The sequence below is a fragment of the Halichoerus grypus genome, chromosome 6, assembly GCF_964656455.1.
Source record: "Halichoerus grypus chromosome 6, mHalGry1.hap1.1, whole genome shotgun sequence".
Classification (NCBI taxonomy): Eukaryota; Metazoa; Chordata; class Mammalia; order Carnivora; family Phocidae; genus Halichoerus; species Halichoerus grypus.
This window is the reverse complement of record NC_135717.1, coordinates 167,694,075-167,722,017: the sequence shown is the minus strand read 5'-3', so window position 1 is coordinate 167,722,017 and position 27,943 is coordinate 167,694,075. Positions and strand designations below refer to the sequence as shown.

Below are 27,943 nucleotides of genomic sequence, written 5' to 3'. Positions count from 1 at the left end.
ACTTACAGCTCACAACATGCACTGTTCTAAGAGCTTTACCCGTGTAGTAAATGTATTTAACCCACGCAAGAAACTCTGGAATAGGTAATGTTTATTATCCCATTTTCCAGAAAGGAGACTGAGGCCCAAAGTGGTTAAGCAACTTGCCCACGGCTACACACCCAGCCATTCTGACAGCATCAGTCCTGAGTTTCTATAAAACTAGGTAATATTTATCCAGTAGCTCATACTTATCGAGCTTTGCGAGCCTCCAGTTCCTCATCTGTAGAAGAGGCTCATTAACAGAACCTACTCAACCGGCTGCTATCACTGAATCGGGTGAGACGTGCAGTATGGGCACAGAGAGGATTCTCAGTGAACAGGAGGGTCTCCCACACCCACCGGCAGAACGAAAGCGTGCAGTTCAATCCCCGTGCTTGACGCATGCAGAGCGCTATTAGGAAAATGACACATAAACTCGTGAAATCCGAAATAACAAGACAGGCCGGCTGTACGAGCGCCTCACGAGGCAGCCTGTGCTTGACGGCCGGAGGAGTGGTCTTGGAGGTAAAAGCAGAGTTGGAAGGAAGGAGGCAGCTCTGAGATGTGCCATCAGGGAAGGCTCCTTAAATCCTAGCTTCCAGGGGGTGGAAGACTCCCACACAGAATCATCTGTTCCACCTCCCAGCTATTAAAGAAATGCCCTCTTCAGCATCCCTAAGAGGCAGCCAACCACCTTCAGCTTGAATGCCTCCAGTGACAGGCAGCTCACCACCTTGGGAGGCAGTTCGAAAACCACCACACTCGCCCAGGTACTGACCTGACATCTCCTGCCCTACACAAGGACCAGGCAAGCTTGAGGTGCAAAACTGAAGGAGGTGCTTGCTGCACCCCCACAACCCCAAAAGTGAGCACCTCTTAGATTTGGACCCTACCTGTGCATCCCCACCCATGGCTCCTAGCTGTCCCTCTGCAGTAAAGCAGGTATTGTTTTAGCTGAAGAAGAGGAAAGAGCTTGATTCTCCTGGGAGGGAAGTTGTAAGCAAAGGTGAACAATGGGACAAGGGCAAATGCGTTCCCGAGATGGGTGTAGCTGGGAGAGGAGAGTCAGAGCAAAGAAGGTGAAAAGCTTTGGGTCCCACTGAACATAGCAGGGAATGTCTGGTTCTACAGATGTCTGCCCTTTGTGCGACAGGCACCTGAGGTCTTACAGATTTCCAAGCGGGGGAGTGTCTCTGGCTCAGAAATAAGAGTGTGCTTGGATGGGCATCCCCAGTCCTTTGGATCCTCATCATATAAAACTTTTCCATCCTCGTGGGTCAGTGGTTTAGATGGCGTTTGACCACTTTGGCCTGGATCTCTGCCATGAAACTGAATGTGCCTAAGCAGTGAAAATGAACTAAAGGAGGTTTGGGGAAAACAGTTGTCAGAAAATTAAGGTGGATTAAGCAAAGCAGGAAAAGACTCTGGCATTTTCTCACTCTATGGAGGAATCTGGGCAACATACTAGAGACCTTCATGAGATGCTATCTAAATGTCTGTGGGACTCGTCCGGGCAGCAGGGCCCCAGTTTGTGCATGGGGTAGTGGAAGAGACACTATCCCTGTGGGGATCTCTATTTCTCTAGCATTTATTATGTGGCAGGCATGACGTCCAGCAATTTCTGGCACGATCTTGTTCATATTCACAATAACCTTATCCCATGTTTCATAGGAGGAGATAGAAGCTTGGTTGGGGGGGGGGGTTGCCCAAGGTCGCACAACTAGTGAGCTTCAGAGCAGCGATTTGTCCAGGGAGTGGGAGCGTCTGTAAGGAGTGAGAGACGTGAGTCCAGTCTCGTTCACTGCAGGACGCCTGTGCTGTTCAGCTGCACTTCTGCACGGGATTTGCAATTTACCAAGTGGGTTTATTAGTTCTCGCTTCATCTATTCACTTACACCATCAGGGAAGCAGGACTGGGCCATGTCCCCATTTGACAGATACACAGATCTCAGCTGACTTCATCCCTTCTCCCCATCCCCACTGCCCCCACCCTGCCTGGGCCGCCTCCATCTCTCCCCTGGACGCCTGCCACAGTGATCCAGGCAAGAGGCCCTGGTGACTCCGACGGGGCTGGTGGCTTCCAGTCTCACCCCTTCTGCCCGTTCCCCACTTGGCCACCAGCACCAACATCCTAACGCACAAGTCTGGTCACATGAACCCCCTGCTTAAAACCCTTTGGTGGCTCCCCATGGCTCCTAAATTCATACTTTGAATGGCTTATTAGGCCCTGAGTAATCTGACTGCAGCCACTATCTCTCCCAACTGGTTACACACACACACACACACACACACACACACGATTATATCCAGCACAACCATCTGTCCTTCAGACAGACGAAGGCTCTTGGCCTCAGGATCCCGTCCTCTGTCTCTGGTTAACCCTTCGTCCTCTCCCTAGCATCTGCCTGCTCTGCCTTTCATCTGCCAATTTCTACTTACCCTCACGGCTCATCTGAGATGGGGCTTCTTCCAGGAAGCCCTCCTGACAACCCACCACCACCCTGACTGAGCCACGCACCCTTCTGCCCACCCTCCAGCGTCCCCATGCTCTGCTATAGCAATATCACACAGGAATCGCCTAGAAACCCACTGCCTGGAGTCAAATCTCAGCTCCTTCACTCACACTGGCAGTGAAGCCTCAGATGCATTCCTTCACCTCTGTGCCTTTAAATTGGCACATAACCTTTAAACTGGAAATAAAAGGGTTTTTTGAGGATTAAATGTAAAGTGCTCAGCGCAGTGCCTGGTTCATGGCAGCTTCTCCAAGGGGCCAGCCATCACCATCCCAAAGTCATACAAGTTATTTATTTGTCCCGGTGCCTCCTGGACTCAGTTCTTGGGGACAGGGAATCCTGCCATATCAATCCCCTCTCTGTTATGGTGCCCAGTTCAACCACCAAACCTAGTAGGCACTCAGTAAAAGTTCGAGGACTAGCCGACATACCAAATGAGTCAAAAAATGTACAGCCTGCCCAAGCTCACATGGCTAACAAATGACAGAAAGGGAGCTCAAACTCGAGTGCTCTAAGTGGCAAGACCACCTCTCCACTACACCACAAGGCCTCTGAAGATGAACACAGAGCTGTTGACACATGACAGTATTTATTCGTTATCCACCTGCTCCCGGGGCTCTGGGGTTGACGGAATCATTTGAACAATCCTGTTTCATAGGATCTATGCCTATCAGGTTCCCATACTCCCTGGGCATGCCTCCACCACGGAGCTCTCTTGACATCTTGGGAGTGTAATCACCACTCTCTGTGACTAGTCTGTGAGCTTCCTGAGAGCAGGGCCTGTCCTGTGATCCATCTGTGCCCCCCGGCATGGAGCCCAGCAAAGGCAACAGACCTACCACTTACCTAGCATCCACTAGGACCACAACTGCGCTAAGCCCTCTCAACACAGTACTTCAGGCAATTCTCACAACGCTATCAGGCAGGTCCCACTGCCTCCCCATTTTACAGATAAGACTGAGGTTCAGAGAGGTCCAGTGGTATAACTGGGATACAAACCCAGCCTGTCTTCAGACTCTGAGGCTAACCACTGACCTTCCCTGCCTCCCTAATAGTAGGAAATGAACTAATTGAACTGTATTTCGGGAAGATTCCTTCATGGCCTATGACGACACCCAGGTCTACTTCACAGGTGTACGTTTTAGGTTGTTTCGTTACCTGTGAGGAGGGTCCTTAACGTCTTCCGGAGCAGGCTTTCCATCACATTGTGAAGTATTTCGGAGGTTTTCCTGTCTCCGGGGCCTGCTCCAGTGTCAACCTGGGGGGAGGAGAGATGGATGGGGGGGACAAAGTTGGGATGAGGACGCTTGAAGTTCAGGACCCAGATCCTCCCCCATCCTCTGTCTTAGTGAAGTCAGGCCCGTATCAGTCCACGGTGTAGGGCCCTGACCACCACCTCCAGCACCCCGCCCGCCAAACCAGTCTGTAAGGACAAGGCCTGCTGGTCTTCACCAGCATCTGTTACATTCTTCCTGCCTGAGGTCAAACCCGCCAACTAGCCCCTCCTTCCCCGCGCCCTTTGTCCAAGGCCGACTTACCGCAATGCCCCGCCTTCCCTCACCCACCGCCACAGCTGGCCCCGTCAGGAGCGAAGTTCATCTGAACAAGGACGTGCTGAGAAACACTGAGACACCTCTTCATTCAGCCATTCGTTCAATTACTCTGTAGATATTTAGCGAGCACTTGCTATATGCAAGCACGGAGGGTTCAACGAGCTGCCTTCTAAAACTGTGTCTAGTACCAAATCCATAGAAAAGACTTTTTTTTTTTTTTTTAAGAATTTTTCAGACTGAAAAAAGACTATTTTAACGTGAATGACTATGTTCATTAGGAGTAGGCTTGGCTCCCAGGGCTTTTTTAAACTAAAATTATAAAGGGTGGTCTACTTCTCCCTCGTCACTCAGCTCCGGAGGTAAGGTGCCCAGGGCTGGTGCGGCTCCGTGGCGGCGTGGCCCAGGGGCCTTGCGCTCATTCTACCGTGCTGCAGCTCTCCGTCCCCAAGGGGGTCTCCCGGTGCCACGCACCCGTCGAGAGCGCTTCCCACCCGCCCAAGGCCCTTTCCCGGAAGTCCCGCCCACCGCTTCCGCTTACATCCCATTGGTCAGAACTCAGTCACGTGGGCACCCGTAGCGGTGCGTGCGAGCCCTGCAGGTCCCCGGAAGTCCTCTGCGCGGGTAAAACGTGGCCAGACGTAGGAAACGCGGTGCCAGGATACTGTGCCGCTGCCGGGTGTAGAGAATAACTATAAAATGAGCCCCTGTGTACTCAGCGCCAGGTTAGGAGCTAGAGCATCCTGGGCCCTCCCTGCCGCCACCCCCACACCCCCACCTCGGGTCCACACCCTCTTGAATTGGGTCTGTCGTTGCCTGGCCAGGCTTTACCAAACGTGTATTCCTAAACGATCTACAGCCTGCTTGTACAAGTTTTTGCCTTCGTGAAAATAGAATCATACTTTATATACGTTTCTGCAGCTTGATTTTCAGTTCAGTGTTAGGTGGGTGGGATTCGCCGGTGTCGACATGGATAGCCGGGATCCACTCGTTTTCACTGCTGTATAATACCCCGTCTGATCAGTATACTCCGAGGTGTTATCATTCTTCCGACAGTAGAAATGTGGGTTGTTGGCGTTTTGCTGTTAAAGCAGGGCCGTTAGGAACATTCTCATAACCCCTCTCCCCGTGCCTACATGCAAGGGTTTCTCCAAGGCAAATTTCTAAGAGAAATCGCTGGGTCGTGGGATATACACATATTTTCATGTGGTCAAATAGGCTTTTTTTTTTTTAAGATTTTATTTATTCATTTATTTGAGAGAGTGAGAGAGAGAGAGCACATGAGAGGCGGGAGGGTCAGAGGGAGAAGCAGACTCCCTGCTGAGCAGGGAGCCTGATGCGGGACTCGATCCCGGGACTCCAGGATCATGACCTGAGCAAGGCAGTCGCTTAACCAACTGAGCCACCTAGGCGCCCTCAAACAGGCTTTTAATAAGACAGGTGCAAAAGATGCAGGTGCCCCAGGGGTTCTAATAGTTGGGATAGTGTTCATCCCATTTAGCAGGATGGAAATGTGTAGTACACTCCCTGCCCACAGGCATGTGTGTTCACACATACACACACACACACACACACTCATTATTTGTCCATTTGTTCAATAAACATTTGTCATGCAGCCCTTATCATTGATTCTAAGACACACCATCAATGTAATAATGATTCTTCAGGAGAAAAGAAACACTCTGCAGTAAATGAACCCATCAATTATAAGACACATTCCAATTTCACGAACACAAATGTGCATGTGAGCGTCTTAGAACCAAGGGAAATAGGGTATATTCAGGGAGCTCTCGAAAGAAATTTTGCCCTTAGGAGCTTACAAGACTTGCAGCTACTTGTTCTCAATGATACCAGAACACCGACTGTGATCAAAGCAGATACAAAGTGCTTGAAAGCCTCGCTACCAAACCCCAAGTGTGGTCCACGGGGATGCTGCAGCCTCAGCATCACCTGGAAGCTTGTGAGCACAGGAGTCTCAGGCCCCACCCCAGAACCACTGAGTTAGAATCTGGCTTAACATGAACCCCAGGTGATTCCAATACCCATTAAAATCTGAGAAGCAGGCAGAGGCCCATCTGGATGGGAAGGAGTCTTTCCAGTCCAGGGCAATCAAGAAAGGCTTCCTGAAAGAGGCATCATTTGAAGAGCAAAAACTACATTCACTGAGTGCCTGCTCTGGGTTAGGAACCACACTAGGAAATTTCACTTCTGCTATTTCATTGAGTCCTTAGAATCACCCCCACGCGGCAGGGATGAATAGCTCTATTGTACAGCTAAGGAAACAGAGGCACAGAGAGGTCACATAATTAGCTCCAGTCCACACAGTGAATAGTAGCAGAACCGGGCTTAGAAGGGAGATCCTTCTGAGTCTGGAGTCCAGTCTCGTCTCCCGCATCACATGGAAAGAACTTACAGAGTAGCTGTGGGGACAAGCATCAGGACAGGAAACACCTGGAGGTTATAGGAGCAAGTACTCACTGCTGTGCTCAGCACCTCTGGAAGGTGAGCACTAAGACCAAACGGAAAGGGCAGAGTCGAGGAAGGAAGGCGGGCAGCCAGACACCTTACCCCATTCTCACCCCACCTGGTGCCTGCATGGGATCTAGCACATAGTAGGCTTTCCAAACAATCCAATAAATGCATGGACGCACGAATGAACTCACGGTCCACCCCACAGGCTGCTTCAAACCCTCCAGCACCAGCTTTCGCCGGTGCTGTGCCAGGGGCCTGGGGTTCCAGCCAGGGAGGAGCCCCGTACTGCCCACCAGCCCCGAGGTCTCCTGAATCCCCGCTGGCAGGGAGGGCCCTGCCAGCAAAGCAAAAAGCCAGGAGCAGAAAAGGTTTAAAATACAGAGAAAGCAGCTCCCACCAAACCCTTCATTTGCTTCACTTAAAAAATTACTTAGCCAGCCTCCTGCGGCTGCCTCGCCCCCTCCCTCCGTGCACCCGCCTGGCTCCGTGCGGCTCCTTCAACTCATGAATATGTGGGAAATAAAACAGCGTCTGTTCAGCCCCTAATGACCAGGTTTATGAAGAGCTTATTGTTTCTCAAAGAAATGAGACAGCAGTTGGTGTTGTGAGATATTAATGTGCTTTTTACAAAGCTGATGAAACCTCCTTTAAACTACTTAATACCTGCAAGCTGAAATTTCCAGTCTGAGGGCAGATTCCTGGAGGCAGACCTGCGGCAGCCCAAGGCACAGCCCTTGGCCTTTCTGTCTCGGCTTGCCCTGCAGTCATTTGGCTTTGGGGTCGGCAGGGCACTGCTGCCCTTTGGGGCGGGGGTCCGGTAGAGATTTCATGATTGTTGGGCCCCTTGGCCGAATAATCCTTTATAATTCATGGTGGGAGAGTCCCCCCTACATCCTCATCCTCTAATAGTTCAAAGCCAACGCTTTGAGTTGTGATGTGAAGTGAGATGCCCTCTCTTCCATTCAACCTGGGCCACAAGCCCCTGGGGACCTGACCCCTGGCCCCTCTCCAGCCATCTCCCACCCTCAGCCTTGTCCAGGGAGCCTCTACGTGGGACCCATCTTGTAAATCTCCGGTCCCACTCGGAATCACGTATCTGCACCAGCCAGCCCCTCACACGGGTTGCCCTTCATGCCCTGGTATGCTGGCAAATATTTAACAACTGGCTCTCTGAGCAGGGAAAGGGGACCTCGATTTAGAGTATGTGCCAATTCTCATGGTGCATCCTCCCACCGTGGCTGGTGTCCAGCGGCTTGTGTGAGTTAGGAAGAGACGCTCACAAGCAGATCCCGGGAGTTGGTGCAAGCCTGCTCCCGCACACCTCGGCCTTCTGGCTTCCTTGTACCCCAACTCTGCTCTGGGGGACCTTCCCTGAGCCCCTGAGATAGTTTGTCCCCTCTTGTGTGCCCAGCACTTCCTGCCTTCGCTTTTGCTGATCGCTTTCCTAGAAATCTCTTCTCACCCCCCACTACTTCCTCATCATGCCCCGAGACACGCATGCACACACCTGGACACGCACCCCTCCTGTGTGCTCCCCGACACGCTCTGCTTTGGCACAGCACATATCCCGCTGCACCACAGCACCTGCCATCCACCTCCCACCACAAACTGCAAGTTCCTTGGGGACAGAAGGTATATTTTTTCCTGTGTCCTCAGCAGGTTGCAGAGAGCATGACATATAGTCAGTGCCACACAAATGTTGGCTGAACAACTCTGCTCCCATAAGGCCCTGTGCATTCTCTAAGATAGTATCATTACATTCTACTAAATTCTGTGCTGTCTGTCTTTCCCCCCTCCCCCCCGGACTGTGAGCCCCCGAAGGACAGGGATCAGGTTAGATTTCCCTCCACCCACCCCAGTGCCAGGCACTTGGGCAGCCCTTAGTCCCTACGTGGGGGGAGAAAGCCTGCCTAAGGATGAAGCCAACTGAGAGGAAAACCAGAGATGGAGAGAGATACCAGATTTTTGAGCACCTAGATCCATCTGTGCCTGAAGCCATATCAGCCCCTGGGCTTGATGACCACCAACCAGAAAGAAATACAGCAGAACTCTAGGCTGGCATCAGGAAAGCAAGATTACACACTCTTCACTGACTGTTGGGATGTCCCACAGATGTTCTGCCAAATTTAAACTCCGGCAAAAGTGATTGAATGCCGCTGTACCACCTCCCCTTCATGAACCTCGGCACCACTTTATTCGGACTGAGTCCATGGCCACAGAGCTCCAAGGGCTCCTGGAGACCCCTTATGCCTCTAGCCCATCCTCACCACTTCACTGCCACCATCAGCCTCAGGGACTATGGGACCGATCCCATCATGACCCTGGCTTACCTCACTACCAGTCATGTGTCCTTCAGGGCTCGGCTCACCCCCCAATCTGACCCAATCGCCAACTCCCCCAGCATTCCAAATCCTTGCCTGGGCTCCCCAGCATTTTGTCCAGATGTCAGCAAACTCCCCATGTTCCTAACCTCTTTTCTGCTCGCTCTGATAGCAACCTGGCTGTCCCTTGAGGACACTACCCCCTTGCGATCCTTCACAGGGGGTGTTTTATCGCCCACACCCCTGAGGAAGTAGGACCCTCCCTGCTCCTCACTGCCTCTTCCCTAAAGCCCTGCCTCTCTGAAACTCACCCAGCCTTCTCTTCCCTGACTGTTTCCTGCCCATTCTCAACGTGGGCATCCCCCTCATTCTTGGAGGAGTGAAGAAGCATTGGCCTGCCTCATTCTCCAAGGCCACCGTGCAGCCATCTTGGATTTCACAATCGGGCAGACAGCACCTCCGGTACCTGGCCTTGCCCACCTTGCTCAGCCAGCACGTATCAGTCCTGCCTCACCGGCGTTAACTGCTGAAATCCCGCGTACCAATCAGCCCCACAAAGTGCAGGAAGAGGGCTGGGCAGGGGTGGCTGCCGGCTGTGGCAGACAGGGCAGGGAGGGGCCAGGACTGAGGCCCCATCTCCTCTGTGCCCCAGGCCCTGCAGCTCTCCGAGCTGTGGGCCCAGCCCAGGCACATCTGCCTCCGCGGGGGTGGGCCAGGGCCCCAGAAGCACAGAACCTTACACAGCTAGAGTGGCTGGGCCAGGCTGGGCGCACACCACCACCCAGGACAGAACTACCTCTGAGGTACCCGCTTTTCTCCTCCCCACCCCCCACTCCACCATCCCCAGGAGCATCCCTCCCCACCTCCAGGGTTGCCCAGGATGGAGGGCTACCTTCTGGGAGAAGGGTATGGCACGGGACAGTGTAGGAGAGAATTCTGTACTCACTGAGATGAAACAAGTCTTACTCTAACAGAGAAGTGTTGCAAGCTTCTGGTATGGTTCCCTGTGTCAAACCATGGTCCAGACAGGGCCATCATTCAGCTTGAAAGGGCCTCACACAAATAGTTTCTAAAAACCAACCGATGATTTGGGGTTTATCAGAATAATGGGATGAATCCTTTGCATATCAACTTTAACTTGGTAAGTGGTTTCCTAACACATACTTAATTGCATGTAGAAAGTAAAAGTGAACGTTTAGTTTTTGTCTTCTGTGTTAATTGGGATGACCTTTCCGGTTGCTAGATACTTTGAATGTCATCCCTACCTCCATCTGACCTGAGCCAACCCAGTTCATGGTCTTATCCTTGACCCTGACATGACCAATCACCACACCCGTCAACAATCTCAATCCTTAGCACCCGCTTTCTGACTCCCATGCCCCAGCCTTCCAGCTCACTCCCATGAGCCCCCCGCTCCGACATTCCTTGACTCCCCACTCTAGGCTTCCAATGCATTGACCCCACCACCTCTCCACTGCCCCCTTCCCCAGCTTAGAGTCTGACCCATCTTTATAATCACTGCCTCCCCTACCCCTGCACTCATGCTCATCACACAGACCCCCACCCTGGTTAAAGGCGACCCTCCAGCCAGACTCAGCCACACCCTAATTGTAGCCGGAGAAAACCACAGAATCTCAAAGGGACCTTCAAGGCCCAGACACACATGCTTCATGTCTCCGGCCTGGTCCATTCTCTCTCCCCGTCTCATGGAGAAAAATCTCACTCCCTTCCTCTATTCTCAAATCTCCAACCCTGCTTCCCCTTCCTCGTGCTCCGGTCATGATCCTGCTTCCCATCTCATCAAAAAAATGGAAACAGCCAGAAGAGAAGTATCAGGGCTCCCACCATGTCTACTCATCCCCTGACCTGCACCCACGAGGGACACCTTCCCTCCTGCTGCAGCAGACACACCACCATATGAAGCCACACTCGCACTTGTGTCCTGGACCTCATCCCCCTCTCACGTTGCTCCTGCATTGCTCCCTCCTCTCTCAGGTCATCACGTCTTCCCCCTCTACTAGAACAGTCCCACCACCATCACTCGCCTTAACATCTCCCCCCCAACACAGAATGGACAGCAGAGCAGCAGATACCCCACCAGCACAGTGCAGGGGGGCAGGGGGAGGCTGAGGGAAGGAGACAACGAAGGATGTGGTGGGGGCTCGGGCAGCCAGACCAGCACGTGCAAAGGTCCTGTGGTAGGAGGGAGCATGCATGAAGGACGGCTGAGATGGCCTGTGCGCAGACACAGGGAGGTAGGCGGGAAATAAGACCAGGCAGAGGTCAGGGTCAAGCCTCTTAAGGATGCTGAGCTTGGGGCGCCTGGGTGGCTCAGTTGGTTGAGCGACTGCCTTCGGCTCGGGTCATGATCCTGGAGTCCCGGGATCGAGTCCCGCATCGGGCTCCCTGCTCGGCGGGGAGTCTGCTTCTCCCTCTGACCCTCCTCCCTCTCATGCTCTCTGTCTCTCATTCTCTCTCTCTCAAATAAATAAATAAAATCTTTAAAAAAAAAAAAAGGATGCTGAGCTTTCCCTAGAGCCCTGGGAAGCTGTTGAGTGTTTCCAGCTAGAGGCGGCTTGACCAGATTGGCATTTTCAAAGGATCTCTATGATTACTCTGTAGGGAGGGATAAAGGTGGGTGCAAAATGACCAGTGGGGAGGCCACGGCAGTCATGCAGGGAAGCCAGGATGGTGGCCTGGCCGTGGGTGTTGCTGCCAACAGCGAGAAACTGACCGTTTTGAGAGCTAGCGCAGACAGGACTGACGTCGTGAGGGATGGAGCCTGCAGAGAGGAGGAGGAGAGGTCGGCAGTGACAGGTGGGCTCAGCCTTGTACAGGCAGCGACGGACAGACATTCCCTGAGCTGGTCGGTGCCTCCATAAGGCCACCGGCTGGAGGGAGAAAGATCCCGAGTTCAGGTTTGGACCTGCTGAACGTACAGCGCCTTGAACACATCTACCAGGACATACCAGATAGACAGCGGATACCAGGTCTGGCCCTCACAGGAGAGACTGGGCCACTGGTGACTTCACACAGCCTCCCCAGAGCATCTCTTGAGCCTTTGCTCTGCGCCGGGCACCGCACGGGGAGCCCAGGGTCTGAGAAGGACTGGGCGCGGCTCGTGCAGAGGAGAGGTGAGGCTGCAAGGTATGGGTGCGGGCCGCCAGCACGAAGCGCGGGGCCCTTAGAAGAGAGACGTGGAGGCACCACTCACGAGCCCTTGGTCTGGGGTTGCGCACTGTCCCGGATTAGTGAGGAGCCTCGGGGCACGTCGGCACCGTGCTCTACACCTCACTGCCCGCACGGAGCCCTTATAAAGATGCCCGCACCGGGCTGGCACCGACAAAGTATTTGTCAGACTGAATTGAGAGAAAATGAAAGTGCTTCGCAAATACACTGATTTGTCATTTGAACAATAGGGAGGATATTTTAGCCTCTTAGCAGCGGAAACGAAGACTTCTCAGGAGAGAAGGGCGTGTGGTGGGACGAGGGGAGAAGTCCTAGAGGGACCCCTGTGAATTCTCCAGGGCAGGGCGGAGAGGTGGGGTGGGTGAGCAAGAAGAGGAAGCGCCCAGAACACTTAGACAGGAAGCAAGCCCCAGGGGAGCATTTCCAGTGAACCTTTGTGCTCCCGAGACCCCACCAAGCTTCAGTGATGTTACCAGAAGTCCCCATAAGCTCTGGAGAATGGTTTTTCTTGCAGAAGTCAGGAAAGGGGGTGAATTTGGTGCAGAGACAGCGAATGGGGGGTCAACCACCTTCTCTGTAACATATAAGAGCTAGAAATGTCTAAAACGCCTATCTTTATGTACGTACACCTGTATCCTATATAACCAGGTGTATACGACATGTAAGAATGCCTTAAAATTCCTAAATAATATCTATAGGACACAAGAAAACCTACTGGAGGCTCAGCACTCTATAGGAAAATAAATTGCTAACACATACTGAGGACTATATTAATTAGGTTATTAGCTCCTGTCACAGAAAAATCCCAAATGTCAGTGGCTGAATATAGTCAGCGTCTAATTCTCCCTCACAAGGATGCCCCCAAGCACTTTTCCCAACGTGCCAGCCACGGGCAGCCCAGCCACGGGAGCTGCCACGTCTCCCAGCCCGGGGTGGGTTATTTGCGCATTCAGAGAAAGTTCGCCGACGTGAGCTATAGCTGGGCTGGTGCCGGGGGTAAACGGTGTGTGAAACACACGGAAGTTTCTGCTGTCACGAAGCCGAGCCGCTCACAAGCTCTATTCCACGCATCAGTCCTTAAGGAGATCACATTCACTAGTTGGCTCATTCACTTAGTGGTCGCTGGCCCGGGCGGCGGTGGGGGGCGGTGGGGGGGCGACGGCTGTGACGTTGGGTTTTCACCTGAGCCGCTGTTCACCTTCTCAGCCATCGCCCCAGGAAAGATTTAGAGTCAACAGGCCTCCATTTGAGCCCTGCTTCCATCATTTCCTGGCCATGAGTACTTACTCGGATCAAGTAGCCTCCCTGAGCCCCAGTTTCTTCCTCTGTATAATGGAGGAGATAATACCCCCCTCACAGGCCTGTGGTAGAGCCAAATTCATGAGCCTGGCAGAGGGCCCAAGCCCCAGGGGGGGCTCAACCTCTTCCCTGCCCCCAGCCCGGGAGCATTTCAGCGCAGCTGGGGGCTGGGCGCAGTGCATTCCAGGCACGGCAGAGGGGAAGGCGCTTTTGCAAGCTCATTTAAGGGCCGTGGGAACGTTTGTCAGCATCCACGTGGGGTCTGCCTTCTTTGCAGAGCGATCTGCTCTCTGCCAGGCAAAACGCGAGATGACTCCCAGCCGAGCCGGGGCACAGAGGCGGATGGACTGACCCGTTCATCAGCCTCCTCTTCGGGCGGCAGTCCCCAGCCCCGAGCCAAACCTCTGCTGCCCGCCAAGCTTCAGCTAATCTTCAGAAGCCTCAGTGCAGGGATGGAAGGCTGGGTTTTGAAGTCTTAGGCCTTAGATCCTCTCCGCGGCACCGTAGGTGTGTGTGTTTTGATTCACCAGGCAGATGTCCAAACAGACAAAGCGATACCTTCCTTCAGGGGCCGGGGAGAGGGCTGAGCCAGCTTCAGAAGAACGAGAAATCAGCAAGAGGCGGTGGGTGCTGAGCCCCTGGAAACTCTGATGTTTCAAGTGTCCTTTCTCCTCTTGTTTTCCAGGGAACTTCAAAGGTCTCTGCAAGCAAATCGATCACTTCCCAGAGGATGCAGATTACGAAGCTGACACAGCAGAATACTTCCTCCGTGAGTGCATGCAATTTTTTCTCCCTTCTGGGGGTGGGTCCTGTCCATCCAACCTCCGGAGCACCAAAGGCCAGGACTATCTAGAGATCCCTGTCTCAGCAGAGGGCAGGAAAAAGCTGAGCCTCCCTCCTTCCCTCCTGTCCGGAGGCCAAACCTTCATGCATGCTGTTCCCTCTGCCTACAACCCTCTTCCCTCCCCTTTGTCTGATAAACCACTACGCATCCTCCAGGTCGCAGGCTGAAACATCACCTCCTACAGGAAGTCCTCCGTGCCCCTGCATGGGTTCCCAGGGCACAGCACCTTTATCATGCTGTGGGGTCCTTGTCTATTTGTGTAAACATCTCCCTGGCAGTCTTGGGACCCTCCCTTATCCTGTCCACTTGTTCTTATTCCCAGCCCAGTGCCCTGCGCATAGTAAGTGCTCAGTAAATAGTTCTTGAATAACTGAATGAAGAAACTCATCAGGCAGTGTCAGACTGGAACTTCTCCTGAGACAATACGTGAGATTTATTTTTCTTCCCCCACGATCAAGTCAAGGTTAAATCCTGAGGTAATCGTTGTGACCTTAAATCCACCTGAGGCATATTATCAGAGAGAGCATTTTGAGTCCCAAAGAAAATTTCTCAAGAATCAGCAAAAACTAACAAGGTAAAATGCTCCCTGAGAAAGGGATTTCCAGGAGAGGGGCTGAGGGTCCTTGATGCCTGGGACAGCAAAGCCACCTGCGCAGAAGTGGTTGAAAGCTCTGCTCCGGGCTCTCAGGAGGCTCTTCCAGAAGAGGTTTGCTCTCTTCCCAGGAGCATGCCACCTGCTGCCCCAGTGCCCTTCCCAGCTGCTCAGAGGCCGCTAATGCCTCCCTTCCCATCCCCCACAGCAGAATGGCTAGCATCACCCTCCGTTCACTTTTATGGAAAGTGTAGGAGGCATTTCATCACATGGATCACCCTGTCTCTTTCAATAACTACTCCTCACATCAAAGCCAACTCCCGGGTCAGCCTGGAATCCACCTGGTTTCATTGAAAAGCGCACGGAACATGAAGTCAGCCAGGCAGCGAGGAGGGGAAAGGAAGGGAACACGATGTAATTTACAGATTTCTTTTTAAAGGGAGAAAAGTATCTTACAATGCTCATCATTTCCTTTTATGAATTCCCGAAAGACACTGCTCTTAAATGGAATTCCTAAAAGGCGGTTTGATCGTCCTCCCCCACTTACCATGTTGGGGCTCTTGAAGGAGGGGGGGTGGGGGTGGCATAAGGGCAGGCTGAGAAAATCGAGGGCAAAGAATGGGGTGCCGTCTGTGGCCCCAGGCAGCTGGCCCTGGGAGACGGGCATGGCACAGATGCAGCCTGCCGGTGGAGGCAGAAGTGGGGGACCAAAGCTCAGCCTCACACCGGGAGCCCACTGGTTGAGCACAGTGAGGATGTAATACTTAATCAGCTAGCCGCCAAGGGATGCGCAGGAACTTTGTCTCCTTCATGGCTGTGCCTCGAACAGCTTCTGGAATAGAGCAGGTGCTCCATAAATGTTGTCTGTCAACTAAAGGACAGATATAGGATTCTTCAGTGGCTATTTCTACCTACTCTATACCTCCATCTCCTCATTATTAAAGAGAGAAATGCTTAGAGTGTTTGGTTTATTTTGGTGTCCCTGGACAAAAGACTCGAACTGCTGGTGTTAACAGGGCAGGATTCCAAGGCTCTCATTTAAGCCTACTTAATCCAACAGTATCTTTTTGAGTATTTGTAACAAGAGTTGGCAAACTTTTTGTATAGAGGGCCAGACAGTAAATATATCAGGCTTTGTGGGTCGTACAGCCTCTCTCCCAACTACCCAAGGCCAAAACTTAACTTCATTTACAAAAACAGGCAGCAGGCTGGATTTGGCATGGTTTGCTGACCCCTGATCTATAATATGCTAATCTTGGGCTAAACAACAAAGGTAATTTTTGAAAGTTGCAAGATGTGAGTTCCTATCATTCTCTAATAGATTCTAATCCTAATTAGATTCTCTCATTTTTATTAAGCCCTAACCTGGTTGGCTAGAGAAGCTGGAAGGCCGGGATCATTCTTCTAGAAGGATCCTGGGCCCACTGAAGTGGGTGGAGCTAAGGCCCAGGGAGGTGGATGGAGCTTCTCCCAGAGGTGGGAGCACGTCTCCTGCAGGCAGGTGGGCGGGGCTGCCGCCGGTGGGCGGGGCCTGAGCCCGCTCCCATTTCGGGTCTGTTACACCCATCCTCACTGTGAGCCTGCCACGTGGGAGGGCAGGAGAGGGGCTCACTGTCTAGAAACAGTCCCAGGAAGGTAGCACGTATGCCATGACGCAGGCAGGGTTAGAAGAAAGCATGTGGGCTGAGGGTGCCTGGCTCCTAACCCAAACCAGAGATCATTCCAGAAGGAATGAGACTTGGCCTCTAGAAGCATTCACTCATTTACTAACGAGACATTCACTAAGCTCTCACTCCGTGCAGGACACTGTTGTCTCAGTACAGGGGATCCAAGGGTGGAACAAACCATGCTGGCCCCTCTGTGAACATGATATTCCAGGGAAGGGAGCAAGCGGGGAGCGGGAGCAGGAATAAGCCCCTCAGATGGTTTCAGAGCTGTGAGGGGGCAGGCAGAGGGCAGGGGGGTGTCACCTAGATGAGGGAGGACAGCTTCTCTAAATGAAGAAAAGGAAGGAGCTAAGAGGATTTGGGGGAACACATCCCTGAGAAGGGACTGGCAAGGGCAAAGGCCTTACGAAGGCAGGGCAGAGAAGGGGTGTTTGGGGGTCAGCCAGGAGGCCGGACTGGCTGAGTACAGGGCACGAATGGAGGGCATCCCACAGCATGAGGTCGGAGAGGTAGCTGAGGAGCTCAGTCAGGTCGGGAAGAAATCGGATCTCATTCTAAGTGTGATGGGAACCACGAGCAGGGGACACTGATTTGGAAGGTCAGTTCTGGCTGCTGGCTGGGGAGGCAGGGAGGCCAGTCGGGGCTGTCGCGGATATCCTGGACATCCTGATGAAAGGCTATGGCCGTTGGACCAGAGTGTTAGCTGTGGGGATGGCGAGAAGTGAGGGGCTGTTTGGGAGACAGGGCTGAGAGGAGTGGGGTGGCCAGGCCATTGGAGGTGGGCCCCGGGACAGGACCCTGCTGGGTTTCCAAAGGACAGCAGAGAACTGTGAGGAGGGACAGGGTGGGGGCAGGTGACCTAAGGGGGTGGAAAGGGGCTCAGCAAAGAGAGACACTCTGGCTTTGACCGTTCACACCCAGCCTGCCTCAGACTCAGAGGGGCAGTGGGACAGGCAGGGTGGGCCCCAGAAAGACGGCTGGAGCTCCTGCTCTTACCAAGGTCAGGGACACAGTCTACCAGACCTTGCTCAACCAAAGGGCAGGATCTGCTGAGAGCCTGACACAGGGCCAGCACTGTTCTGGAATGGACAGAGGCCTGACCATGTGGAAGTGTGGGATGGTGGACCTCGCCTGGCGGAGCCATAGCTCTCGAAAAACCCTCTGAGTGTCTTCTCCTCGGCTCTGTGGGGCTGAGCGTCCTGGTACTCAGGAGGCCAGAAAAGATCTGAGCCACCCGGGGGCCATGGGTCCTTTTTGGCTGCAGACAAAATAAAGACCTGGCCCTCCCAGCACCTGCAATCTACAATAAATGAAATGAACAAGTTAATTATATAGTCTGTTAAACTATGAGGAGTGATAGGGAGAAAAATCCAGCAGGAACGGGGGATAGGAAATTCCAGGGTGGGGATGGGGGTCAATAAAATCCTCCTTGTGAAGTTTGAGTAAAGGTCTGAAGGAGGTGAGAGGGAGCCATGTGGAAAGCCAAGAGGAGAATGTTCCAGGCAGAGGGAACAGCAAGTACAAAGGCCCTGAGACGGGAGCATGCCTGGAATGTTTGAGGAACAGGTCTGAGGCCAGAAAGACAAGAGTAGAGCGAGCAAGGGACAGCCAAGGAAGAGCCAATGCAGAGAGGCCCAGAGGCCCCTGCGGGTCATAGAAAGGGCTCGGGTATTGCAGAAAGCCATCGGAGGGTCTCACATTCTACAGGACCCTCTGGTTGCTATATTCGTAAGATACTGAAATAGGGCAAGGGCAGAAGCAGGCAGAACAGTTAGGAGCCTGCTGGCAATAATCTAGACAAGAGAAGGTGTCCTGAACCAAGGTAGAAGCAGTGAAGGAGATGGGAAGGGGTCAGAGCTGGAAAATATTCCCAAGGACCTGCAGATAGGATTTCCAGACAGTCTGCATGTGGATTTCCCAGGGAAGAAAGGAGTCAGGGTTTGAGTCCAAGGCTGGGATTAGGGAGAATGGGAAGCTCAGTGTCAGCCACCTTAAGTCAGAGAGGCCTATGGGACTCCCTGGGGAAATGCCCTGGAGTCTGGGACTCCCAGGACAGGTCCTGGCCCAAGACAGGAGTGTGCCAGTTGTCAGCAGGCAGATGATATCTAAAGCCACGAGACTTGATGAATGGACCAAGGCAGCGGTGCAGAGAAGAAGGGCAGGGTCTGAGCCCCAGGATGCCAAGGCTTAGAGGCCAGGAAGATGAGAAGGGCCCAGGAGAGGAGGCTGAGGAAGGTGGCAAGTAGGTGGCCTAGGTCACCCCTACCATCCTCATTCCACCAGCTGGACTGAGGATCTAGAGCTGAGAGGAAGGAGAGAGAATGCCAGAAGGACATGGCTGGACAGGAATACAGAGCTCATCTCCTGGGCTGGCAAAGAAAGTGGGACTCACTTGCTCTCACACCATCAGGCCAATTTTTGGGCATCATCCAGAGCCTCTTGAGGGGAGAAGGCAGGCACCCAATCAGTATCTGATGGAATGAATGATTGAATGAATGAATGCTCTTACCCCACCCTCACCCCCATAGGTATTTGAGGAGTTCCACGGCTTCTCTGGAACCACAGAATCCTGGGCCTCCTGACATCTCGGCCCCATGAAGGTGTGGCCAGTGTGGCCCTCACCCACCCATCACTAGCTTACACAGGAACAAATGATGACCAGACCTGTTTTCCCAGCAAGCTCTGGGGGGCCACCAATGTGTCTGCTCTGGTGTTTCCCCATCCTTATCCCTCCTTAGCAAAGCTTGAGCGCAGGTGAAGACAGAGGCAGTGGTGACCCGGGTGTGACTTCCTTTGATTGCCAGTGTTCGTCCGTGTGTCTGTCTTTATGCACGAGGGGGTGAGTCTGCTGTGTTCTGTGTCGTTTGGTGCCTGTGTGTCCATGCATCTGAGCGTCTGTCTGAACATGTAAGTGCATGGTTGCTTGTGTCTGTGGGTCCCTGCAGGGTGTGTGTGTGTGTGTATGTGTGTCCAGGAGATGGGAGTCGGTATTTCCCAGGGGCCACAGTGTGATTTGGAAACATCCGAAGCTGCCGCCCTTTCTCACTCACATCCATGCAACCAGAGCAAACGTTTCTGCAAACAGGGCCAACCCCTTGCAAGCCGCACACGGTGACACTCTCAGTTCGGAACTGGTTCATTTCTTTAAGTGCTGGTTGCACCCAGCAGGCTGACTTCACCACCTGGTCCTGACTCACAACCGGCCCTGGGATAAGCACCAGCCTAGGGAACCCCGGGCCCCTGAGAAACTGCACCGGTCCCTTCTGCCACGATGAGAACTAACATTTCCTGGCGCTCGGCGCAGACCAGGCGCTGTCGTAATTGCTTAAAATGTCTTGACTTATGACTCTCATCGCAGGCTGTGAGCTGGGTGTGCTCACGATCTCCCTACGGCAGGGGGACAACCGAGGCTCAGGAGGGCCGCCTCCCTCCCGACTTGGTGCCGCTGATCGGCAGCCCGGGGCACAACAGGGAATGGGACAGCCTCTGGCGCCTGCGCAGATGGCACTCCCCAAGGAAGCTCACGGAGCTTCCAGAATTCTTTTCCTATGTCATTCTATACAGCACACTTAACTACTTTAGGCGTTATCTGCATTCCCCTTCACAACACCCTGGGAGGTAGGTCCTGTCGGTGTCCCCATTACACAGACGAGAAAGGGGAGGCACAGAGGCTACCCTTCCAGTGGGGGGGGCGGGCTGGAGCCCCAAGGAGGCCACGTGTGGAGCCCAGACTCTTAACCACCACTCTTGACTCCTCTCTCTCCCCTCATCCGCCGTCTTGCCCTTCCTCTTCCTCCTTCCCTGAGGATGGTCTCCTCCAGGAACACCTCCTCCCTCCTCCTCCTTCCCCTGTGCTCCCTCCCCCTCTCCCCCCACTCTCTCACATTCATACACGCATGCTCACATAGACGTCCGTGGTCCTGGCCACCCCATCCAGCACAGCGTGGAGGGGAGCGAGGGAGAGATGCCCAAGAGCTTAGAAGTTCCTCCTGAGCCACTCCTGGGCAATCTTGTCCTGGGCGATCCTGTCCTGTACGAATGGGCCAAATCCCAAGTGGGACAGCAAACATTAAGAGTTGAACACCACGCCCAGGAAATCGGGAGCCCATCCTCTATACACCTGGTAAGAGCAACCATTCTGATCGAAGGCCACAAGTGACACAGGGAATAGATAGGACGGTGCCCTGGCCTGGCTGAGTGGCCCCTGAGGGGAGGTCTGGGGCACACAGGACCATCAGAGACAGCACGGGTCTTCCAGTTCCCTGAGCAAGGATTCTTTCTCCAGCTCAGCTCACGCTGCTTCCTCTCCCTGGAACACTCCACACCCTGTCTCTTTTCTGCCCTGTTGGCTTCTCCTTATCCATCAGATGCTAGCTCCAACATCATTCCCTCCGGGAAGCCCTCCTTGATCCCCACATGAGCTCAGAGGGGCAGGAGGCACAGGCCCGAGAGCCGGGGAGTGCAGTGGTCAGACCCCCAGACCCTAGAGGCAGACCGCCTGGGTTCAAAATCCAGCTTCTCCACTTCCTTGCTGGGTGGACTCAGAGAAATGGCTTAACCTCTCTGTGCCTCAGTTTTAGCTGCTGTCTGAGAGGGTAATTCCAACTTTGCAGAGTTGTAGGGAGAACTGACGAGTTAATATACGTACAGTGCTTAGAACAGTCCCAGCGTACACTAAACACTCAATGAACATTAGCCATCTACATGTGACATTAGCCCATCACTTGGCTTCATAGTGCCATATGGATACCTTCCAACTCATAGCACTTTATCCTGGTTGATAATTATATGTTTATCTGTACTATTATCTGGTGATGTACATCTCCTTCATGAGAACCTAAGCCCCATAAAAACATGGACCAGGCCTGTTTTTGAACCCCTAGCTCTCCCATGCCCAGCCTGGAACCTGGCACCGTGGCGGGCACTCAGTCCGTATTTACTCACTGAACTCACAGCTAATCTAAAGCAAAGCATCTCCCCACCCTGGACCCTGTGGCCTTTCCCCAGTACAGCATATTACATGCTCAGCCAGGAAGGGCCAAACTGCAGCTCGTAGGCCAAATCTGGCCCACCAACTGTTTTTGCAAATAAAGTTTTATTGGAAAAGGACCACACTCTTTTGTTTACATATTGCCTAAGGCTGTTTTCATGCTACAACAGCTAAGTGGGGTAGTTGCAGTAGAGAACATATGGCTCGCAAAGCCAGAAATAGCTACTATCCGTCTTTTGACAGAAAAAGTTTGCCAATACCAGCTTTAGGTATCTGTAATCTCCATGAAGCCAAGGCCACTGCTTCGTGGGGTTGGTCTGAGGTTTCAGTGGGTTTATCCACGTGCCAGGATGGGGCCTGGCACATAGGAAGAGCTCCATAAATGTTGGTACGTACTGCGTGGTTCCATATGCTTACTCGTAGGAGATCAATAAATATTTATTCATTGAATAAATCAGATACCTTCTGCTCCTCATGACAGATTTCAGCACTGACACCACACTAGCTTCGGTGGGAATCAAGACAATTCATGGAAAAGTAGTATCTGGATGAAGGAGGGGGGGAATCAGTAGAAGTAATAAATATCGTACCTTTTACTATACACTTCCCAGGGTAGAACCAGCACAGATAGGATCCAATTTAATCTTGACAACAGCGCTTCTCAAACTTTCGTGTGCATACGACTTGGGTTACACACTTTTCTTAAAATGTAGATTCTAACAGCTGCAGAGTGAGGCCTGAGACCCTGCAGTTCTAACAAACTTCCCATGATGCTTCCTGGGCTGCTGGCCCTCCAACTGCACCCCCCCACCCCCGCCCCGAGCAGCAGGGCCTTACATTCCCGTAAGCTGGATGGTAGGGTTCCTTTTCCCCTTCTGCAGGATGCAGAAACAGACCCAGAGAGGTAAAGACCCTTGCCCTCGGCCACGCTGTGAAGGAGTGACAAAGCCAGGGTAAGAACTCAGGGGCACCCCCAAATCCCCACTCTGCCTATGACACCACCCAGCCAGAACGACCTCCTTCGAGAAACTTCTCCAATGTAGGAGCCCCTGCTTGCTCTGAAGTCACTTCCTGCCCAGCCTGAATCTGGGTCCTGCAAACTTCAGCCTCCCTAGGTAAGGTGCTGTTTACTGGCTGTCCCCTGTCACCTCCGTCCTGGGCAAACCTCTTCCGAGAGAGGCTAGTGTTTGTACCGCCCGCTGGTTACCCCGCTCTAGAGCACATCATAAGCTGCTTGGGACCTTCTGAAGTGGTCCCATTACTCTCTGGGGCTGCAACAGCAGACCTCTCTCTCCAGCCTCCTTCCATCTTGTCTTTGCACACGTGTCCGTGCGCGCACGCACACACACACACATACACACACGACTGCGCACACAGCATCCCAGCTCCCTCCACAGCTGGTGCTCCCTCTCTCTGCTGTCTGGAAGTCTAAGTTGGGATATCCGGGTGCTGCCGGCAGGCTGAGCCGACGCCATCAAGCCCCGGCTGCCTGGGAGGCATTTGCTCTGAGGGTGCAGGCTGGGTTTGCCAAATGTGGGCATACGGTGGGCAGGAAGCACCGCTTTCTCGGAGGGAAAAGACTGGAGAGCTTCCTCCCTGGCTCTGCTCCTCTGAGCCACAGCGGCTGCCCCTCTCGGAAGTCACACCAACCTGTCTTTCCCCCTTTTTGCTGTCACCCTCTATTCCCAGCTGGTCAGACATCACATCCCCACACGGAGAGGGCAGAAGCATGAGAAATCATCCAACGGTCCACCCCCACTTTTACACATGGGGAAACCAGAGGGGGCGAGATACCTGTCTCAGCCACACAGCACGTGAGTGGCACAGCTGGGACCCCAAACCCAGAACTCTGTACTCTGCAGCACCCTTCCAGGCTCCTTGGAAGCCCCATAGGGAGAGTACAGGGTGGTCCAAAAGTGGGGCTGATCTGAACTTGAATCCTGACTCATGAGCTGGGCTGTCTTGGGCAAGTTACTTTGCCTCTCTGAACTTCAGTTTTCTTGTCTATAAACTGGAGCTAAAAAACACAGCCCCCAGGGCTGTTATAAGGATTACATTAGAGAATGTATGTTAGGTACTCTTTCACGACTCGACACAGAGTAGGTGCTTATCAAAGATTCTCTCTTCTCTCCTGAGTCTTCAATAAGCTTTCCTATCCCCAGGTGCTTACAAAGAAGAGGATTCAGGCAGCACTGAGTGTGCATGTCCAGGCATCATGTATGCATGTGTAGGGGTGTGGGGGCTGGGGGATCGGGCTGGGGACACAACAGTTATCTTAAAATGGCTTGCACGGGGGGAATGTCCACTCAGATCTGGGGGGAGGCGGTCCGTCCCTGCTTATGGGAGAGGAGAGCCCGATTGCCCAGTAACCCAGCTGCTCCCCCTGCTTGCCTCATCCTCTGGACCCTAGTTCAGGTTCACCCTTCTTCAAGTCCCCCTAAAATAATCCATTCACCCAACAGCCTCAGTAAGCTGTGTAGACTTCCTGAAGATCCAGGGGGAAGAGAGAGGAGGAGTTTTATATCACACATCACAGCCAACTGCCTAAAATCCTCTTGGAAAAATTCCTCAAGTTCTATACAGAAAAACTCCCTTCTCCACAGATTTCTGCGGCCACACTACCACCAGAAGGGATGGGGAGCGAGAGGAAACTCTACTCCTGGCGACTTCCTCTCCAAAATGCACATCCCCAGCCAACCAACCACTCCGGCTCACCCCTGGCTGAGCCAAGGGGCCCTAAACTTCCTCAGAAGCCACTTAAACAACCCAGACATGTAAAGAAATCTTCCTTTCCCTCCCAGGAGCCTCCAGACGCTCTGCCTCCTACCTGGCCCACAGCTCCCAGGACAGGGACTCAAGCCCTGAGGTCACCACCGCCTTATTTGAATCTGGAGAGAAAGACTATTGTACTCTCCAGAGACACTTTGTGGAGGACCCGGCACCTCTGGGTCCCCATCCGGACACTGCCCCCCCACATGCGCCCCCTGTTGGTCTGGCCTGCCCCCCACCACCACCACCGGCCAGCTGCGTCCCTCTGCCCTCCTGTCCTCCCACATGCAGAAGTAAAATGTTCCTGAGGGTGTTCTGTTCTTGTGCCTGTTTGTCGGTCCTTCCTTCTCACTTTATCCTGAAGGCATTTTTTTTGGGTTTTTGTTTTTCACTTGTTCTTTTCTTGGCAACATGTCTGCTTCTTCCTCTGTCTGGACCGCCTCACCACGTTTATTCACTCAGTGAGCCTGCACTGGGGACCTGCGGTGTCTCCAGCACCCACTGAGGTGGTAGGGACAGAGAGATTAAAAAGAGAGCTAACTACAAAAAAAAAAAAAAAAACAAATAGCCACAGTTCTCGCCTTCATGGGACCACACGGCTTGTGGAAGCATATATAGAAACAAGTTTTTCCTATACTAACTATCCTTTATCCAGCCTTTACTACATGTCCTCAGAGATTTATCCAAGTGCATTATCAGAATCAGCTCATTTAATCCTCATGGCAGTCTGAGGAGGCAGGCACTATGACCATCCCCATTTTACAGATGAGGAAATTGAGGCACAGAGAGACAATTCGCCCCACCCTATGCAGCTAATACATGCTAAAGCCAGATTCAGATCCAGGCCATGTGGCTCCTTCACCACGATAACACGCTGCCCCAGGGGCCCCAGCACACAGGAAGGGACGGATCGCTTTGCTTAAGCAAGTCAGGGAAGGCTTGACAGAGGAGGCGAGTTTGAGTTGAGTTTTGATGGATGGATAGAAGTTAGCTGAGTCAGAAAGAGCAGGAAAAGCATTCTAGTAAGAAAGGTCAGTATGTCAAAAGTCAGAAGCATGCAATGACATGACATGGGAAGTTTGCTGTGGCTAGAACCAGAGGGGACATGGGGACCAGGAGCGGGGACCAGGAGGCATGAGGCTGGAGGTGGGCTGAGACCAAGTCACACGGGGCCCTGTGGGCCTCATGAGGCACTGGCGTTTGGTCCTGTAGGCAGACAGGAGCCCCTGAAGGGCTACGAGGTGGACACTGGCTTGTTCCCCCTCCCTCCCCCGCTAAGCAAACTTGACTGTGGCCCCATGTCCACGAAACACCCACTCCCGTGGGCCACTCTCTCCCCCATGCGTCCCTCTGGCTCACAGCTGTGCCATTCTCTCTCTCACTGACCCCCCCCCCCCACCGTGTTCCTCAGGGGCCGTGAGGGCCTCGAGCATTTTCCCGATCCTGAGTGTGATTCTGCTCTTCATGGGTGGACTCTGCATCGCAGCCAGCGAGTTCTACAAGACTCGACACAACATCATCCTGAGTGCCGGCATCTTCTTCGTGTCTGCAGGTAATGGCCTGAGCTGGGCAGCCAGAACCCGGGCCTGCCTGTGGGGGGAAGGCCGAGGTTTGGGTGCTCCGTGGCTTGGGAGGGCCTGACAAAGACAGGAGGGAGGGAGAAGAGGAGATCTCCAGGACTTGCAACAGGTCATGTCATAGGGAAGGCAGGTTGTGCTGGGGCTCCTGCCCCATAGTAACATCCAAGCCCCCGGCTGAGTCCTCCAGGAACATCCCCCGACCCTGTCTCTCAGCCCAAGGGCCCATCTCCCTCCCACCTTTTAGAAAAGGGTCCGAATCCCAGGTCTCTCGCAGAATACGGGGCCTATCCTCACTGCCCTGTCCCCTCACTGTCCCACCCCGGGGGGAGCAGGCAGGCAGGCACCTAAAACCACACACAGGCACTTAAAACCTGTTACAGGACAAGTCACATTGCTTCAGATGCCAGAAAAAGCCTATGGCCATACTTACCACACCCCGGCCCCCAACAGCTCCACATGTGCTAATTCATTCAATCCTCTCCATGGCCCTGCAAGAGGGAGTCCTATCACCCCCCGCCCGACCACACACACACACACACACACACACACACATACACACACACACTTTACAGGTCTACAAACTCTGACTCAGGTCACCTTGCCAAAGGCTTTGAATCCAGGCAGTCTGGCTCCAGGATCCAGTGCCAACCCCCTGCTATACCAGCTTCAAACCTCAGTGCAGCCTTGAGCAAGTTACTTAACCTCTCTGCAATCCATTTCCTCCTTTGCAAACCCCCAGAACAGCACCGCACAGCGAAGGCGGGTAGCAAACGCTCAATAAACAGTACCTCTTATTAGTAGTCCACGCATGGTGGTCGAATGCCTCCCTCTCCTCTCCTCTCCTCCCCTAGATTTGTTTCCATCAGCCCTCCCCTTTGTCGCTCCCTCCAATGGCATGATCCAATATTTAGGCCATGCTTGCCACTAGCCCTCTCCAGAACCGGCCACGAGGGCCCGTGTGGCTGCCCCTGTCTGTTCGTCCTGCCCAGGGCCTGACACGCGCTGAGAACTAACCACGCCTCTCTCCGATCCCCCCACCCCCACCCCGCACCCGCCCTGTGCCCCGCAGGTCTGAGTAACATCATCGGCATCATAGTGTACATATCTGCCAATGCTGGAGACCCCTCCAAGAGCGACTCCAAGAAGAACAGTTACTCGTACGGCTGGTCCTTCTACTTCGGGGCCCTGTCCTTCATCATCGCCGAGATGGTCGGGGTGCTGGCCGTGCACATGTTTATCGACCGGCACAAACAGCTGCGGGCCACGGCCCGCGCCACGGACTACCTCCAGGCCTCGGCCATCACCCGCATCCCCAGCTACCGCTATCGTTACCAGCGCCGCAGCCGCTCCAGCTCCCGCTCCACCGAGCCCTCACACTCCAGGGACGCCTCCCCCGTGGGCATCAAGGGCTTCAACACCCTGCCGTCCACGGAGATCTCCATGTACACCCTCAGCAGGGACCCCCTGAAGGCCGCCACCACGCCCACCGCCACCTACAACTCCGACAGGGATAACAGCTTCCTCCAAGTCCACAACTGTATCCAGAAGGAGAACAAAGACTCTCTCCACTCCAACACAGCCAACCGCCGGACCACCCCCGTATGAAGCCCGCGGGGGGCCTGGCGGCGCCGCAGGAGGGCCGCGCAGCATCGCCCCCTCGCGTGGGCCCCCCCCCCGAGGTGGGGGGGGGAGGAGGGGGCGGGAACCCAACCATCCACTGGGGGGGGGGGAACCTTCCAAAAGCAAAAAAAAAAAACAAAAAAAACAAAACAAAAAACAAAAAAAGAGAAAAACATAACAAGCAAATTTAAAAAAAAAGAACAAAATATAAGAGGAACAAAGAAGCAAAACGACAGGAAATGTGACAAAAAAAAAAATATTAACCGAGGGAAAGAAAAACAAACTTAAAAAAAAAAAGCGAGCGAGGTTAAAAAATTAAAAATAGACAATAAATCTAAAAGAAAATGCATGATTTCCCATGTACCATTATTTTAACATTTAATAAAAACCAATCTAAATGAAAAAATAAAAGGGAACCAAGATAACATTAAAGCAAAAAATGAGCAGAAAGGAAGGAGGAATGTTCTCTGCATTTATCAGGGGTTTATGTTCCTTTTTGTTTTAATGCGGGCGAGT

At 53.2% G+C, this 27,943-nt stretch overlaps 1 protein-coding gene across 1 annotated transcript in view; it reads left to right on the top strand.

Annotated features, from left to right (window-relative positions):
- The window catches only part of CACNG2 (calcium voltage-gated channel auxiliary subunit gamma 2), a 110,066-nt gene extending 82,583 nt beyond the window's left edge, over nucleotides 1–27,483 (top strand). Inside the window, exons 2-4 of the mRNA XM_036108737.2 lie at nucleotides 14,051–14,134; nucleotides 25,639–25,779; nucleotides 26,877–27,483. Of these exons, the coding sequence (XP_035964630.1) occupies nucleotides 14,051–14,134; nucleotides 25,639–25,779; nucleotides 26,877–27,412 (761 nt within the window). The 3' untranslated portion in view covers nucleotides 27,413–27,483. The remainder of the gene's footprint in view (nucleotides 1–14,050; nucleotides 14,135–25,638; nucleotides 25,780–26,876) is intronic.
- The last annotated feature ends 460 nt before the right edge of the window (nucleotides 27,484–27,943 follow it).